This window comes from Acinonyx jubatus, chromosome A2 (genome assembly GCF_027475565.1).
Source record: "Acinonyx jubatus isolate Ajub_Pintada_27869175 chromosome A2, VMU_Ajub_asm_v1.0, whole genome shotgun sequence".
Lineage (NCBI taxonomy): Eukaryota > Metazoa > Chordata > Mammalia > Carnivora > Felidae > Acinonyx > Acinonyx jubatus.
The window spans coordinates 81,519,261-81,536,130 of record NC_069383.1 but is presented as its reverse complement, the minus strand read 5'-3'; the positions used below and the strand labels follow the sequence as shown (position 1 = coordinate 81,536,130).

Below are 16,870 nucleotides of genomic sequence, written 5' to 3'. Positions count from 1 at the left end.
TTCTGAGCAATGAGACTTGACGTTCAGATGGTATCACTATTTTGGCTTGAGTGTGCCTTTGATGTCACCACGGTAATATGCCCGGGACATTTCTCTCACTTAGAGACAGCCAGCAGTAGCTCACATACAGATACAATGTATTATAGCCAAGGATAAGTCACTGTAGTTTTAAAATAAAAGCACTTATTACAAAGTGATTTTTGCTGGTAATTCTACAGATGCCAGGTAACCTACATAAAACATTTTCATTTAACGTAAAGGACTATTTGTCAGCAGGAGCAGCAGAGAGCAAGGACAAATCAAGAGGTGGAAGTGGAATATTCAAGAAAGTACATGGTACACAAAGACTTAATCATTTAGCTGTCCCAACAGTAGTTATTAGCTATAGCTCAGCAATTCGCTCAAAAACAGTAATTTCTATCGAGAAAAACATCAGGATTTACTGGAAAATGATTTCAGATATGTACTACATACAGAAAAATGTGAACTTGGATGGAGAAAAAGTTTCCCATTTTGTAAGCTTAACAAATCCAATTGGGTAATATTGATGTATTTATAAAATAAAAAAATAAATCGCGATTCTAAAAGAACAAGTTGCCTATTTATGTAAATCAATAAATCTTAATGTTGGTGGTGATGTATTTTAAGTTCTTTTTTTTTTTTTTTTTTTTTTGGTACACCTAAGAGAAGTGCTTAAACAAGTATGTGAATTTTTGAAAATATGTTAATTTTTCTCAATAAAATAGAGTGAACATAAAATGAATTACGTAGCAAAAATGTTTCTATGTGTATGAAAATGGAAGGCATAAGGTATAGAAATTTAAAAGAAAAAGGAACAGAATGAGAGAGATCTTTTAGAAGTTAAAAAGAACTGAAGCTTTTTAGCAATACTTATTCACACATTTCATATGTAGTGTTGTCCATATCCAATCAGTCTCCATTTTCATAATAGCATCCTATTTAACCACTCATCCCTGTCAACAATAAAACAAATCACTTAATGAATTTAAGCATGACTGGATCCATAGGTGATTACAAAGCGAAAAAGTATTACAACCCGTGTCTGTGAAAAATAAGACAGTTTTAGTTACGAGATGAGGTTGTACAAAAGGCAACAAAAATAAGGCTACTGAATCATCTCTATAAATGAGGGTCATTTGAGAATTTCAAAATAGTATTTTTTTCAAGTTTATTTTTATTCATTTTGAGAGAGAGCAGGGAGCATGAGCAGGGGAGGAGCAGAGAGAGAGAGAGAGAGAGAGAGAGAGAGAGAGAGAGAATCCAAAGCAGGCTCCGAGCTGTTAGCTGTCAGCAAGGACACAGGCCTCGATCTCATGAAACTGAGATCATGACCTGAGCTGAAATCAAGAGTTGGACCCTTAAAAGACTAAGCCACCTAGGTGCCCCAAGAATTTCACAATATTAGTGTGTGTGTGTGCACACCTGTATCTTACTGTTCTAAGTCAAACTTACCACTATACTCCCCAAATAAAAATACTTGTGGTATTTTATTTCAGCACCCTGTGCCAATGTTCTCACCTCCACTCAAACTAAAAATTATAGTCAACTTACACCTTATGTTCACCACTAAACTCATTCATTCTTTTTTATTGACATATGATTCAGAGACAACAATGTGGTAATTGGATACACTTGTATGATGGTGTTATGCTAAGTGAAGAAATTCACACAAAGAAAGACAAATACTCTATGATCTCATTTCTATGTGAAGAAGCCAAGCTCACAGAGAGAATTGCCAGAGGCTTGGGAGGGGGGAGTGGCAGGAAAAATGGGGAGACGTTGATCAAAGGGTCAAATTTCCAATAAGAAGATGAAGAAATTCTGGGGATCTAATGTACAGAATGGTGATTATAGATAATAAAATTATATACTTGAAAGTCACTAAGAAACTGCATCTTCAATGTTCTCACCACAAGAAAACTAAGTGTTTCTCCTTTCAATCAGAATAAACACTGCTTTACCTATAGTATTCCACTGCTCACAATGTCTCTGCTATTTTCCTACACATTAAATCCCAGACAAACTATTCTGACATTCAGGGCCACATAAGTTGCCATTAATAAACCTTTTGATTTAATATCATTCTTCTTCTGTGACAAACTATTAGATTAACTAGGCTTGCTAGCCTCTGACAACACTTGTTCATTTCCTTGTTTTTCACTTTGTGTCTTTTTTCCTTCTAATTAGCCTTTGCCTTGTCTTCTTCAACTTGATTTTTCAGTCCGTAGTTCATAAACCAAACCTAGTCCATAACTCTAGTCAATAATTACCTTGTCTTTTTCCGAACTCCTACAGGCAATCTATTGTTACAGCTGCTCTAATTTATTTGGCATGTAATCATTTAATGATTTGTATTGTAATCGAAATTTCAAGGTGTATAAATTTTGACTTCCTAGTTGAATTAAAACTTCCTACAGATCAGAAACGACTCAGTCTTTTAAAACACACATTTGCAAAGAGTAACCGCATCAGAAATGTTTTTGTCCCCAGTACCTTTTCCTTTCTTACCTTGTACAGCTTCTGCTTTTTAGCTGCCTAATGACCATCTTGAAGGTAAGTGTATCCATGAGACCACTAAATTCTGGCCAACGTCCCACAAGGGGAAAGGTTCTATGTAAAGTCCAGCAAGTACAATTAAAAAGAGGGAGGGAGCACCTGGGTGGCTCAGTCAGTTAAGTGTCCAGCTCTTGATTTTGTCTCAGGTCATGATCACACAGTATGTGAGTTTGAGTCCTGCATGGGACCTCTGTGCTGACAGTGTGGAGCCTGCTTGGGGGATTCTCTGTCTCTCTCTCTCTAAAAAAAAAAAAAAAAAAAAAAAAGGAAAAAAAGAAAGAAAGAGAAAAAGGAAGAAAGAAAACATTAAACATTGTCCCTTAAAAAAGAGCACAATTAACACTGGTGGGCCTGAGGCTGAGGCCGTATTCCAATGACAGAGAATTAAAACAGGAATGTGGACCCCTTATTTGTGAAGCTTCCCTATCAGCCCCCATCTATACAACTGATTGATACTCTCTGACTTAAGTAAAAAAAAACTTCCATAGTGTAAAATCAAATTTTTTTTGTAGTTGGTTATATTCCTCATACACTGGATTTTAATAACTATTAGCATGAAAAAAAAAATAGTGTAGTCACTTCCATTTAAAATTTGTTTATACAGAAGTGCCTGGGTAGCTCAGTCGGTTAAGCATCCGACTTAGTTCAGGTCATGTTCTCCTGGTTCATGGGCTCCAGTCCCTCATCAGGCTCTGAGCCATCAGCCTAGAGTCTCCTTCAGATTCTGTGTCTCCCTCTCTCTCTGCCCCGCCCCCCACTTGTGCACATGCGGGTGCGCTCTGTCAAAAATAAATAAACATTTAAAGTTTGTTTATATAGTCATCAGCAAACATAATACATTGAGTTAAACCCTACATCCATTCACAAATATCAAAGTAAAAAAGTAAAAAAAAAAAAAAATAGGAATTTTGAAAAAGATAATTGCTCATGGAAAGCAGGACTTCTATAAATACTATAAATGTCAAGGCTCCAATGCTATCCCATTTTCCTCAAATTGGCCAGAAACCTATCAAATGGCACCTTCATAATTAACCAAAAAGAAAACAAGTATTCTTTGGACTACAGTGTCAGCTGCTATTTGATGCTTAAAATATTTTTGAGCTATTTTTCTCAAAGTAGTAAGCAACTCAGGGACAACTGACCATCCATATACTTCATACACAAGTTCTTTTGCATTGCATTCTGGCAAAAATCTACGCAGATATAACAACAAAGAGTCTTCTCCCAGAGGTATATTTAACACGCACTGAACCTATAATAGGTCCCATTACTGTAATGCCATGGTTTTGCTGTGAACAAATGATGGAGGGAAGAGAAAGAACAGGTGTTTAATAAGACATTAAGAAATGTCATATGAAAATGAGTAGATTTTTTAAAAAAAATTTAACATTCATTTATTTCTGAGAGAGAGACAGAGAGAGGATGAGTGGGGGGAGGAGCAGAGAGAGAGGGAGAGACAGAATCTGAAGCAGGTTCCAGGCTCTGAGCTGTCAGCACAGAGCCGGATGTGGGGCTTGAACTTGTGAACTGCAAAATCATGACCTGAGCCAAAGTCGAATGCCCGACTGACTGAGCCACTCAGGCGCCCCCAAATGAGTAGATTTTTAGTTTCTCTCTCTCTCTCTCTCTCTGGTTTTTTTTTTTTTTTTTTTTTTGCAAATACAACGAATTATCTAAAAAAAAAAAAAAAAGAGTATTGCCTCCATTGGCATTTCAGTGAGCCACTAACTCCTAATTACAATCCCACTTACATCAGGAATTAGAACAATTTCAGGAGATACTAACAGGTAAATGAATAATTTGTACCTACGTTTTTATGATGGGTAAAAATTCACAATGTTGATAGCTCTTGAAAGCAGTTTATTAGCTTTAAAGTTAATTTATCCAAATCAATTAAGAACTTTTAAAGGAAAGCACTCATGAATTAAGCTGATTTGCCAGTGAGCACATACTCAGTGAAGATGTCACTAGACATGGGTGGCTTCAGCTATGCCAAGAAGCTAGTTGTACGACTAGGTCAAGTCACTCTTTTTACCCCACAGAACAAAGACTGTGGACTTAGCAAATGCCAAAGGCCTCAACAGATAAGGAGATAATGTTAGTGTCTGCACTGGAAATCCCCTTCAACCATCCCAAGTAACTGGTGAAGAAATAGGCTCAGAGATGTAACATGACTTAGCCAAAGTACACAACGAGGCTGATGGCACTTTTCACACAAATTGAGTGAGGGAGTGAGATTCACCTAGTATAGTGCTCCTCATATGATTACACAGCTTATCTACCTTCTAAGTTGGAGACATGAAAGAGGAGGAAGGGAAGGGGTGGAGGAGTGAGAGTAGGAGAAGGAAGAGAAGAAAAAAGATACACAGAATCATTCTTACAGTTTATTTCCTTACACATCAACCAAATTAGAAAACAGAATTTATGGATATTCAGTTCAAGGACAGATGTCCGAGTTCAACCCTCCACTAATTACTAACCAAACTACTTTTCAGAACTACAGAGGTGCCTTTATATTATGTCAGCTCTAGAAAGTTCCTTATTTGGAGCCAGTAGTTTTTCCATGTCATTTAAATAACCTGATAAATAGGACTAATGAGACTAGCTGACCATCACTGACTTTCTCCTATATGTAGGCAATTTGCTAAAAAGCATACTTAATTATTTTCCTCTTTTAACAATTCTACAATTTATACTTTATTGTGCTCCTGCCTTTTTGCTGAAGTCTGTGGGTGTTTTGCAAAGGTGATCACCACATCAAGTGATAGAAGTGTTATCCCCTGGCTATTGGTAGAATGTACTTGCTTAACCCTCTCACACCAAGTAGCTCTGCTCTAAATTACATCTCAATACTGAACAAGAGAATTTTTTTAGACTCTATTGTGAATCAGAGGGTCCTAGTATCTGAATTATTTTCAATAATTGCTTTATTTTCAATTACTATTATAATAACACATTATTTCCAATAATTGTGGCAAAAATTTGTAAAAAAAGATAGTTGACACATTTTTTTACAAATATAAAATTTCTACACTTAGATTAACATAGGAAAGGGTGCCTAGGTGGCTCAGTCAGTTAAGCGTCCGACTTTGGCTCAGGTCATGACCTCACGGCTTATGAGTTTGGGCCCCGCGTCTGGCTCCTTGCTGACAGCTCGGAGCCTGGACCCTGCTTGGGATTCTATGTGTCCCTCTCTCTCTGCCCCTCCCCTGCTCGCAATCGCTCGCTCTCTCTCTCTCTCTCTCTCTCTCTCTCTCTCTCTCTCGGTCTCTCTCCCCCCCAAGGTAAATAAACATTTGAAAAAGAGCTAAATATATACATATGAAATAGATCTTGTTTGATCCTCACAATTCTGCAACATAGCGTGGAAGCTGATTTTTTCATCTTACTGGTGTAGAGACTCGAAGCCCGAGACAGAGGGTTGATGGATTTAGTTAAAAAAAAATATAGGACACCCAGTTACATCTGAGTTTCAATAAAGATCAGATACGTTTCTAGTGTAAATACTTCCCAAATATTGCACACCTATACTAAAAAATTCTTTGTTGTTTATACGAAATTCAAAATTAACTGGGCAATTTTTATTTTACCTGGAAACCCTACTGAGAAGTGACTTAACTAAGGTCATAGGCTAAACCTTCATTTTCAGACCAATACCACCATGTGAGGTTACTGCGAGATACTTTTGCTTAGTCATTTGTTTACAACGCCTTCCATATTTCTATTTCACCTTCCTTGCCAACTCACTGTAATCTCAATCATGTCCTTCAATTTCTCACATGAAGAAAAAATGAATTTAGGCAAATTATTCTAACTGATATTCAGTCTCATGAAAATGCCTACTGTTTTGTACTTCCAAAGTACTTTACAGTTTATTATCTCATTGACAACAACCTTCAGGGAATAAAATGAGGAGCTGGTGTTCATATTTTTCAGATTTGATGATAAAGGCTGAGAACATTTAGAAGATCCAATCAGTATCTCACAGCTACTAGGGAGATCTAAGTCTGAGGTACAAGTCTTGTTATATAAAAATCCAATTAAGTAAAAGTAACATATATTCTATTTCCTTTCATAGTAAGATAATGAACAATATAAAAGGCTACTTTGACCTTTACTTTAACAGACACTCATCAGGATGAGCCACTCTACATTACCCAGGCCTGTTTCAAAATGGTAAGAGCTAAAATCAGAGAAAAAATGATGGTTTAATAAGAAATTTTTAAAATCGCTTCACTTAGAAATAGTCTTTACACTCAGAAAAAAGCGTTAAATGTGTTGAAAACATGTCAGCATCAACCGAAATATGTTAGGTTGCTTTTAAGTTATAATACTATCTTGGGGCACCTGGGTGGCTCAGTGAGTTAAGCTTTTAAGTCTTGATTTTGGCTCACGTCATGATCTCTTGAGTCCCGTATCAGGCTCTGTTGACAGCCTGGATTGTCTTTCTGTCCCTCCCCACCCCCCCCCCCCCAACTCACACAGGCTTGTGGACGTGCATACGCACATGCTCTCTCTCTCTCTCTCTCAAAATAAATAAATAAATATTTTTAAAAAATAGTGTCTTAATGTGCTTGATAACAGAGACTTGGTTCTATTATACAATTAATATTTAAAAAACGTCATTCAGGCTTTAAAAAAAAGAAAAGGAGGAATTCTGCCAGTTGTGACAACACATATGAACCTGGAGGACATTAAACTAAGTGAAATAAGGCAGACACAGAAAGACCAATACTAGATGATACTCCTACATGAGGAATCGAAAAGAGTAAAGCTGTAGAAGGAGAGCAGAATGGTGGTTGCCAGGGGCTGGGGCAAGTGGCAAAGGGGAGGTATTAAACGTTTCAGTTATTTAAAATGAATAAATCCCAGAGATCTTCTGTACAGCATAACATCTATAGTTAAAAATACTGTGTTATACACTTAAAAATTTGCTAACCCTCTTATCACAAAAACTGTAATAATAAATAAGGGGGGGGGAACTTCTGGAGATGATGGATAGGTTTATAATATTGATTACAGTGACGATATCAGAGGTGTATACTTATCTCCAGACTCATCAAGATGTACCCATTGTGTGCGTATGGCTTTTTGTATGCCAACAGATAATAAAAAAGAAAATAAAAAGAACTTAGGAACAGAGTCACAAAAGTTTCAGTTAGGTCAAGTGTATTTCATAGTAGGCAACAAAGTGATTTTAAATAACCTCCTCTAACGGGGCGCCTGGGTAGCTTAGTCGGTTGAGCATCCGGCTTTGGCTCAGGTCATGATCTCATGGTTTGTGAGTTTGGGCCCCACATCGGGCTCTGTGCTGACCCCTCAGAGCCTGGAGCCTGTTTCGGATTCTGTGTCTCCCTTTATGCTCCTACCCCACTCGTGCTCTCTCTCCCTCTCTCTCTCAAAAATAAACATTAAAAAATTAAAAAAAAAAAAAATAACCTCCTCTAACAGGTAAATGAATTCAATCCATCAGTCACTGAGTGAACCAACTTGTCTGGCAAACTTTGCTTGAAACTAAGTGCTGCAATGGATCTGGGGATTGCTTCCACAACTATTATTATGGGGGGAAATCACAAGGATTCAACTAAATATTCAAAAATATTTTCCAAAAAGCAAACAGGTGTCAACACATTTAAAAATATTTGAATAGGGGTAAGAAAAAATTAAAGCTGTTATCCTGGATTACATTTAAAATGAAAGAATGTAGAGGTGCCTAGGTGGCTCAGTGGGTTGAGTGACTGACTTTGCCTCAGGTCATGATCTCCCAGTCTGTGAGTTCAAGCCCTGTGTCAGGCTCTGTGCTGACAGCTCAGAGCCTGGAGCCTGCTTCAGATTCTGCGTCTCCCTTTCTCTCCGCCCCTTACCTGCTCACACTCTGTCTCTCGCCCTCTCAAAAAATAAATATTTAAAAAATTTTGTTAAACTTGAAAAAAATAATAAAATGAAAGAATGTAGAAGATAATTAGTAAAGTTAAAGGTTAGCCACTACTACAAAAAGAGCCATCTTTGAAAAGTGCTCTTAACACAACATATTTTTCCCTCTTCCTCCTCTGGATCCTAGGTTTTCTCTCTCCTTTCTTATGCATTCTCTCCCCCGCCCACCCCTGGCCAGTTTCCTTTCCTATTTGTCTTAGAAACTTTGTCTCTTTTTTCCTTCTCAGTATCATCAATTTTCCTCTGGTACCGGGTTCTTGGTTTTCCATTATTACGCTCATTTTCTCTCTTTTCCCACCTTTCTCTCTGTTGCTTATATATGGAATTTTGTAATGAGGCAATACATTTTAAAAGCTATACGATAAACGTATTCTTATTTTTATGTATTACTGAATAGGTCATCAGGTGTCTCACTACTGTATTTCAAAATAATACTTAAAATGTTTTGTAAGAAATGTTATAACTTTAAGGTTTATTATACCAGGCTTAGTATGCTTATGAGTAGTGCTGCTTTATTTTTATGATCTTATATACTAAAATTTCCAATCCACTGATGCATGATATTTAATGTATGAGTAATTAACTCAAGAGCATTAGGAAGGGTTGTATTACACTGAACATTTCTGCAACAAGACAATTCTACTATTCTAACAACCTGTGGGGTAATACTACATAGATATTAATATCATTTTATTAATTCATGATTTTCTTCAACTTTGAAAAAAGAACAAGGACTCTCCTTGTCCATTGGCTTTCTACAAAAGAAATAACTATCACCGAGCTTACCATCTGCCATTTTCATTCGTGCAGAAGTTCTATGTCTACCACATAATTTGAGCGCTATTCAGTCTGAAGATGCCCACATACTTTTATTCGTTGTTATCGCCACACAAAGCTAGAGATTAGCTAATTTCTATTTCACACCATTCTCACTGTGGTAACTTATATTATGAATAATTCTATTTGTTAAAGATATTTAGAAAACTCAAGTCTCAAGAAGAAGTCCTCTATATACTGCAATTGTTTGAAGCCAAATTATCTAGTATGTATTCCACGAGAGGCCATGACGTTGAGATAGACAATGCATTTTGTGCTTCTCAGCTTGTTCTAAACAGCAAAGTTAAAAATACCAACAGACATTTCATTTAAAGTCTTTTCAATAGGTTCCCAAGATCTATACTAGTCATCAACTTTTCCTTTTTGTTAAAGGTTTATTTCTCCTCACCGGCCTTTATAAGAATAAAGGATATTAAAAAAAGTTTATTCATTTTAATGTGTAAACTATATTGATCTTCACTGAATATATGTCATCACTAAGATACCTTCAAAAGTAATCCAACTTGACACTTCGAGTAGTTCTATTTTCTTTGAAATTTCATTTTCTTTCCTGTCATACTCATTTTAACAAATCCATACTCACTTATTATAGCAAAGCATCAACACTTCTCATATAAAAACACAAACTTGAGGGGTGCCTGGGTGGCTCAATGGTTTGAGCGTCCGACTTCAGCTCACGTCACGATCTCATGGTTTGTGAGTTCGAGCCCCACACTGGGCTTGCTGCTGTCAGCCTGTCAGCACAGAGCCCGCTTTGGATCCTCTGTCTCCCCGTCTCTCTGCCCCTCTCCCTGTTTGTGCTCTCACACCCAAACACACTCTCTCTCTCTAAAAAACAAATGAAACACTAAACAAAAGAAAACAAAACACAGACTTGAAATCTGGAAAGAAATATTTCATTAGTTTCTAAAAATTCTATTCCATCCTCTCATGTAATTCAACACCCTGCCCATGCTGAGGGATGGACCCGAATCCCAGAATTATTACAGGATTCACGATAACCTCTTGTTCCAGGTCCACAGACCCTGCTCACGGTGTCACTGCAGCCTGGCCTGAGGCCGGGTACCAACCGCTCCAGCTCTTCCTAAGGTGTTGTGGTTTAGGGTGGTTTGGGTAGATACAGAGCCATGCAAGGAAGAACACTCTTTCCTTATAAAAGTAGGGTGGTATCTTTTTCTTACAATACTGGAAAAGGTAACAGAGTGTTCTCAAGAAATATTAAGTCTGGTGCTTACAATTTTATTTGATGTCTCCTGAGTCATTGAGCACTTACCTGGATAATATCGGGCCAGGCCCGTGGCACTGCCAAACACCTGCCACAACAACGAAGGATCTTCTTCTCGATTTTTTTTGAAAACTTCATCTAAGGCACTTGTCCAGTTGAGTTCATTTAGCACGATTGTTGCTAAGAGAAACAAAAAGAAAAAGTCGTATCTATAATAATTGAGTCTGTCTTCACTTACTTGCAAAATAATGCTACATATTTTCATCACTTTACCTCTACAAGTACTCTAATCCAGTGGCTACCAACAAGTTTAGACATGGAATGATTTTCTGCAACAAATTTTTGTATGACGGAGGCCGTATTGACAATTGGGGCTTGGTAATTCTTTGTTGGAAGAATTCTGTTGGAGCTATTCTGTGCTTTGCCCGGTGTTTAGCAGCACCTATGACCTTTACCCAGTAGATGTCATAGTAGATATCACCCAGCCCACACCCCCAGTGGTGATAAGCAGCAGGCTTCCAGACACTGTCAGAACAGAATACAAACAAAACTGCTCCCTGTTGAGAACCACCGTGATGTATAAAGCAGGCCAGAGTAGCTCTCCTGGAAGAGAAGGGGTGGGAGGCATTCCTCCCCTCGAAGCAACTCTGAAGAAATCTACACAACACATAAGGGCACAGTTTGATCGCCACCCTCCCCTCAATTCTTGATGAATCTCCATAATAAACGAACATAATTTGATCTGTTACTAAAATTGGAAAGAAAAGATGTTGGTCATTTAGCATAGTTTATTAACTGTATTTATACCATAGCAACAAACGTATAGATTCTGACAAAGAAAAACATTCATTCAGGGACTTGACAATACATCAGTGTTAGAAATAGAGAGTACCTGATGCTTTACTACTACCTTTATGAACAATAGTTCTTTTTTTCTGGTTACTTCAATTAAATATCAGAGGATGTTGCTAATAAGGGCCAGGCCATAGATCTTGATTCTTACTTATAACTACGGACTGATCTTGGATAGGTATTAAAAACATCTGCCATTTGGGGTCCCTGGGTGGCTCAGTCGGTTAAGCATCCGACTTCGGCTCAGGTCATGATCTCATGGTTCATGAGTTCGAGTCCCGCATTGGGCTCTGTGCTGACAGCTCAGAGCCTGGAGCCTGCTTCGGATTCTGTGTCTCACTCTCTCTCTGCTCCTCCCCTGCTCACACACTATCTCTCTCTCTCTCTCAAAAGTAAATAAAGATTAAAAAAAAATTTTAAAACATATGCCACTCATACAATGAAAGATAATTATAATGTGAGATTTAGCATATAATTTATAATTATGGGCCTCCATGATCATAGTATCTCATGTCTAACATATTAAACATGTAATTAGCTTTGAATATTACGTTCCCTTTACAGAAAAAGATGACATACATCATCTCATATCCCCCTCCCCCTCCTTTATGTGTAAAATATGTACCACGGCCCTAGCAGATCAGGAGATTGCACCACCGTGCACTTGAGAATCTATGGCCAAGCCTAAACAATGGAAATGAGTTTGGGATAAGGACTGGAGATAATGCTTAACTCTTATTCTTCCCTGTGACCACAGCAAATAAAGGAAGCAAATGCAGTCACGGTTAAATCATGCCTGGTATTTTGTAAAGGTAAAAGAAAAAAAAAAAGCTTCTATTTAGAAAGATGCACAGCATCTGTGTTTATATTTTAAAGTTTATCATTTACAAAAAAAAAAAAAAAATGAAAACAAGGGTATTATGAAATTGTTCTGGGACCAGCATCCTAATGCATTTCTCATTATTGAGAACTAACAAGATTTCCATCTTTATGGATGTGATTACTTGCAGAAAGATCAGTTGTGTGTGTGAATATTCATGAGCTGGGTCTGATCCATAGTGCATGTGAGATACTGGTGAATTCATATTCAAAAGCATGATCCAATGAACATTAAGTGGCCTGTTATATAAAAATTTATATTCACATAGATAACCTGAACTAATACTCACTATTCATGAATATTTATAGTTATATACAAAACAGCACAGAAAAAGAGGAACATTGTACTTTTCTTTAAACATTCATGAGTTTTACAGTAATATTCTACGGAACAAATAATCATGTTTATTTATGATCCAGATACACTTCATTAATTGCCAATCTATTCTAACTTATCTCTTCAATTTCCTTGACTCTTTAATTCCCATTAAGCAAGTGATATCTAATTATTATTTTTAATAAAGTTTTATTTGTTTTTAAGGCTGCTAATTTTTTTCTTAGTTTTATTTGACAACAACTACTAACTACCAGGCTTTGATATGCTGATTGTGAATTACACTTCTATGTATTTACAGGAAAAGTCAAGCTCTGAAATATTCTTATTACGGTATAGGTCTTAAGATTTGTTTATATACCTGAAAATTCTTTTTCAGGTAAGATATTACTGAGGCAGATTTCTAAATATTTTTCTCAAAACTTGTGCATGTGCAAATAAGCTAAGTACAGCAAAACTCTGTATAATAGGTGTTTGAACTGATTTTAAATTTCATTCATATGACAGAAATGGTACTGTATACCTATCACATGTGCAAGGTTTTATACCAGTTAAAGATACAGATGCTTCCATTTGCCCTTGTACATTTATAAAGATTTTTGAGTGCAATCATTATTCTATTACTCATTAACTTTACTTGAACGACCACAGCAAGAAATCAAAATTCAAAGAATCTGTCATGGGATTGAAAACTTAGTGCAACCTCTTTAGATTAAGAGTTTGGCTATAGCTGTCTATCAAAATTCACTTGTTCTTTAATCCAACAGTTCTACTTCAAGGGATTTTTATACTATGGAGAGAGTATGGATCTCTAGTCTTTAATCAGAAAACGTTAGAGAGACACTCGTTCAATTATACTGTTCAAATGCCTCAAAACACCAAAATCACAAAGTCAATCAACTGTTGCACTAGGAATTAATTTTAACTATATTGAACACGTTAAAATGTAAAAAAAAAAAAAATATGTAAACCATCAAAGCAAACAAAAAAGTATGAATGCTATTTCAGATCTTTCTTGGTTATCTGGCTATATTTTTCTGATTCACAGTATTACATTTGACCAAGAAACCTATCTTATTTTGGTTTCCTAGTTATCTGCTTAAACTTGTAAAATTCAACAGCTTCTCCAGAATTACTAAGGTGTCTAACATCTCTCCATTTCTACACTATTAGCGTAATTCAGGATAAACAATACTGAAATAACTGGGTAATCTGCAGATGATAGAATGAAACTAATGCGGGATATTGGCCATGCTAAAACAAGTTTATGTCATCTCTTGAATCTTTTATCTTCTCCCTGCTACCTCCATTATAATTACATACACAATTTTTTTTCTTTCTCTTATTTAAATTTATAAGTAGATGTTATTTAGGAAGATGTTTTTAAATAATTCTTCTGGCTACCACTGGGTAGAAAGCCTAGTGCAATCAACAACTTAAAAGTTATTATTCGATTTTTCATTTCACATTATAAAATCTAAACCTTCCACGATGAAGAAAAAAATGAGTCCAAATTCTTCAGAATATTATTTTCAGCAAGTAATACTGTTTAATAAGAATATGAAAGTGTACTGTTCATTCTCATAAAGACTCAATACTCAAAAAGTAACTGGTATTCTGACTCACTAAAATTCAACAGACTTTCAGTTTCGGTTTGTGACTATATATTACAAAGATGTTTAAAAGCAATTACTTTTCTGTAGGTCATAATCTTTATTTGAATGTCCAGGGCAAGAAATAAAAATGCAAAGACTTTTATTTTAATTGCAGAAATACAGACATGAATTGGCAGCCAAAAAAAAAAAATGTTTCATATAAGAATTTCATAACAAATTATCTTTTTAAAAGAACTCCAAATATTTCTTAGCCAACCATAACTTCATCCTCCTTCCAAGGAACTTAACTAAGTGCCTTATGGCTGCTTGAAGAGTAAAATCAGTCCTCATTCTAAGTCTGCTTTTCAGAAATGAAGATTTTTTATCTTTTAGAATATTAGATGTTGCAAAAAATAAGTCTTTTATAATGTGCAAGGCTAAGCTGTTAGAAGCAGTGAATGCTGGAAAAGCAAACCTTGACTCAGGGGCCTCTACTCTGAAAGGTAAGACAGAATTTCCCTGCTAATTGAATCAGAACGCCGAGAATACACATCTCTGTTCTTCTTATACTTAGTTTTCAAAACATGGCCTTGGGGTTCAGCAATTCTCTCTTGTAGAATATCCTATTGTTCAATCTGGCTTCTCGGCGGAACAAAGAAAACTCTAATTTCTAACAGCACAAAAGAAGTACCTTACATTTCCTGCTAATTCTTCCAAGATACAGGAGGTAAATCTACATCTTATTTATGACATGGATTACAGAGTCATTGACAAATTCTGAATGCCATTTTCCTCTGCCAATTTCAACCCACAAAGTGTTGCACTATTGCTCCCTTTTCAATTTGAGTACATTTTCTTGATTTACTCAGGGTTCAGGGCCTCACTGTGCTTGGAAAGCACTGTGTGACTATTGGAAAACCTTAAGGTTATTTACAATGCCCATAAATGTCAACCACATCTTCCAAATGAAGCAGAGAGAAGCTATCAAATAAAAACATAACAGTTATGATTTATTCCAAATATAAAATAATTTTGATAAGTCTTTAGCAAAAGGTGTTTTATATAACCCACGATAGTTCTGACAAGTCTTTGATAAGACTTGTAGATATGAAAGCAGTGAAACAAACTAGATACTAAAATTATTTTTAATAGTGCTTGATATGTTACAGGTAAATAAGTAAAACTAGAGAATTGGCCAAAATGTTTAATATACTATTTCCATTTAATAAAACTGATCTATTATAGCCTGGCATTTAGATAAAATTGGCATTTTTATTTAAACTACTGCCAAGTAATATTTATTAAGCCTTTACTGCGTGACAGGTGTGTTAACCATTTTCTATGCACCATGTCATTTAACTTTTAAAATGACACCTTGAGTGAGATACTAATATTATTTTCTTCTTAAATGACAAAAAAAAAAAAAAAAAGAAAAACCCAGAAAAGGTATTCAATTTGACAAAAAAATACAGTGAGAGCTGTAAAGACAGCATTCCATTGTGTTAGATTCTAAAATTTATAGTTTCTGAGCAATTGATTTCTAAGCTTTCATTATATGTGGAGCTCTGATTATCTACAATTTCAAATGCGGAACAAATTACAAAAACAACTATGCCTCTGTAGCACAGTATTTCTCAATCCAGAGTGATACTCCTCCCCAAGGAATATTCAGCTACGCTTAGAGACATTTTGATTGTTGTGACATGTGGGAGGCTACTAGCAGGCAGTAGGGAGAGGCCAGGGAGGCTGCTAATTTCCTACCACACACAACATAACCCCACCACAAAGAACTACCCAGCCCTAAATGACACCACCACCCAGGGTTAGAAATCTTGCTCATGTACAACTATAAACACAACACATTCAATGCACTATGTAAAAAGCAATATTCATGATGAACGGTGTCAACAAAAAGCCAAAACAAAATGTCTTCGAAGTTGAGAGGTAAGGTAATTTAAAAATAGTATTTCATGATATCAAGTTAATACTTTGGGCTACATTTCGAGACCCTTTGAGTTGGACAAGTTTTCATTTTAGTCTCAGAAATTCTAAGTAACGCATGATTCTCACACCTTAAGAAGTGAGGATTTTAAAGTTACCTTTTAATGCCATTAAATATCATCCTTTCCCACCTCCTGTGTTTATACATTCACAGTCAATTACAGTTTTGCTTTGTTTTTCTCTTAATGATTCAACACTTACTATGTGATCCTAAACTCATTGTATCTCTGTCACATTTGTTCATTTTATCCTGTAGTGCATAAGGTAGTCATTACAAGTTATATTTAATAGATGAGCCGAGCCGGTGTCACTAATTTTATTCATCAACTTCATCTCTAAAAAGAAAAATGTTAATAAGAAACCCACTGATCCAATTAAGCACACACACAAAAAGAATCCACTTTATGGACTAGACAGGGTGCATAAATATTAAAATGAACGAATCTTTTCAGTGGATTTGGCTAATGGAATCTCATCTAATCCCAGTGTAAATGAAAGATTAATAAGGTACAGGGAGATTGGAAGACCAAATCTCCTCTCTCTAAGCGTGTCTCAGGCACTAGAATCCATCTCCCACTGTGGATGGGTCAACAGAAGGCTCTATGGCACACGTAGACCCTGATGAAGAGATAAGCC

The 16,870-nt window shown here is 36.1% G+C and overlaps 1 protein-coding gene across 8 annotated transcripts in view; it reads right to left on the bottom strand.

The window, feature by feature from the left end:
* Positions 1-16,870, bottom strand: part of CACNA2D1 (calcium voltage-gated channel auxiliary subunit alpha2delta 1) — a 487,283-nt gene that overhangs the window by 127,147 nt on the left and 343,266 nt on the right. For all 8 annotated transcript variants that reach the window (XM_027071753.2, XM_027071754.2, XM_053218537.1 and 5 more), the window contains exon 7: positions 10,622-10,753. In XM_027071753.2, coding sequence (XP_026927554.1) covers positions 10,622-10,753 — 132 coding nt within the window. The remainder of the gene's footprint in view (positions 1-10,621; positions 10,754-16,870) is intronic.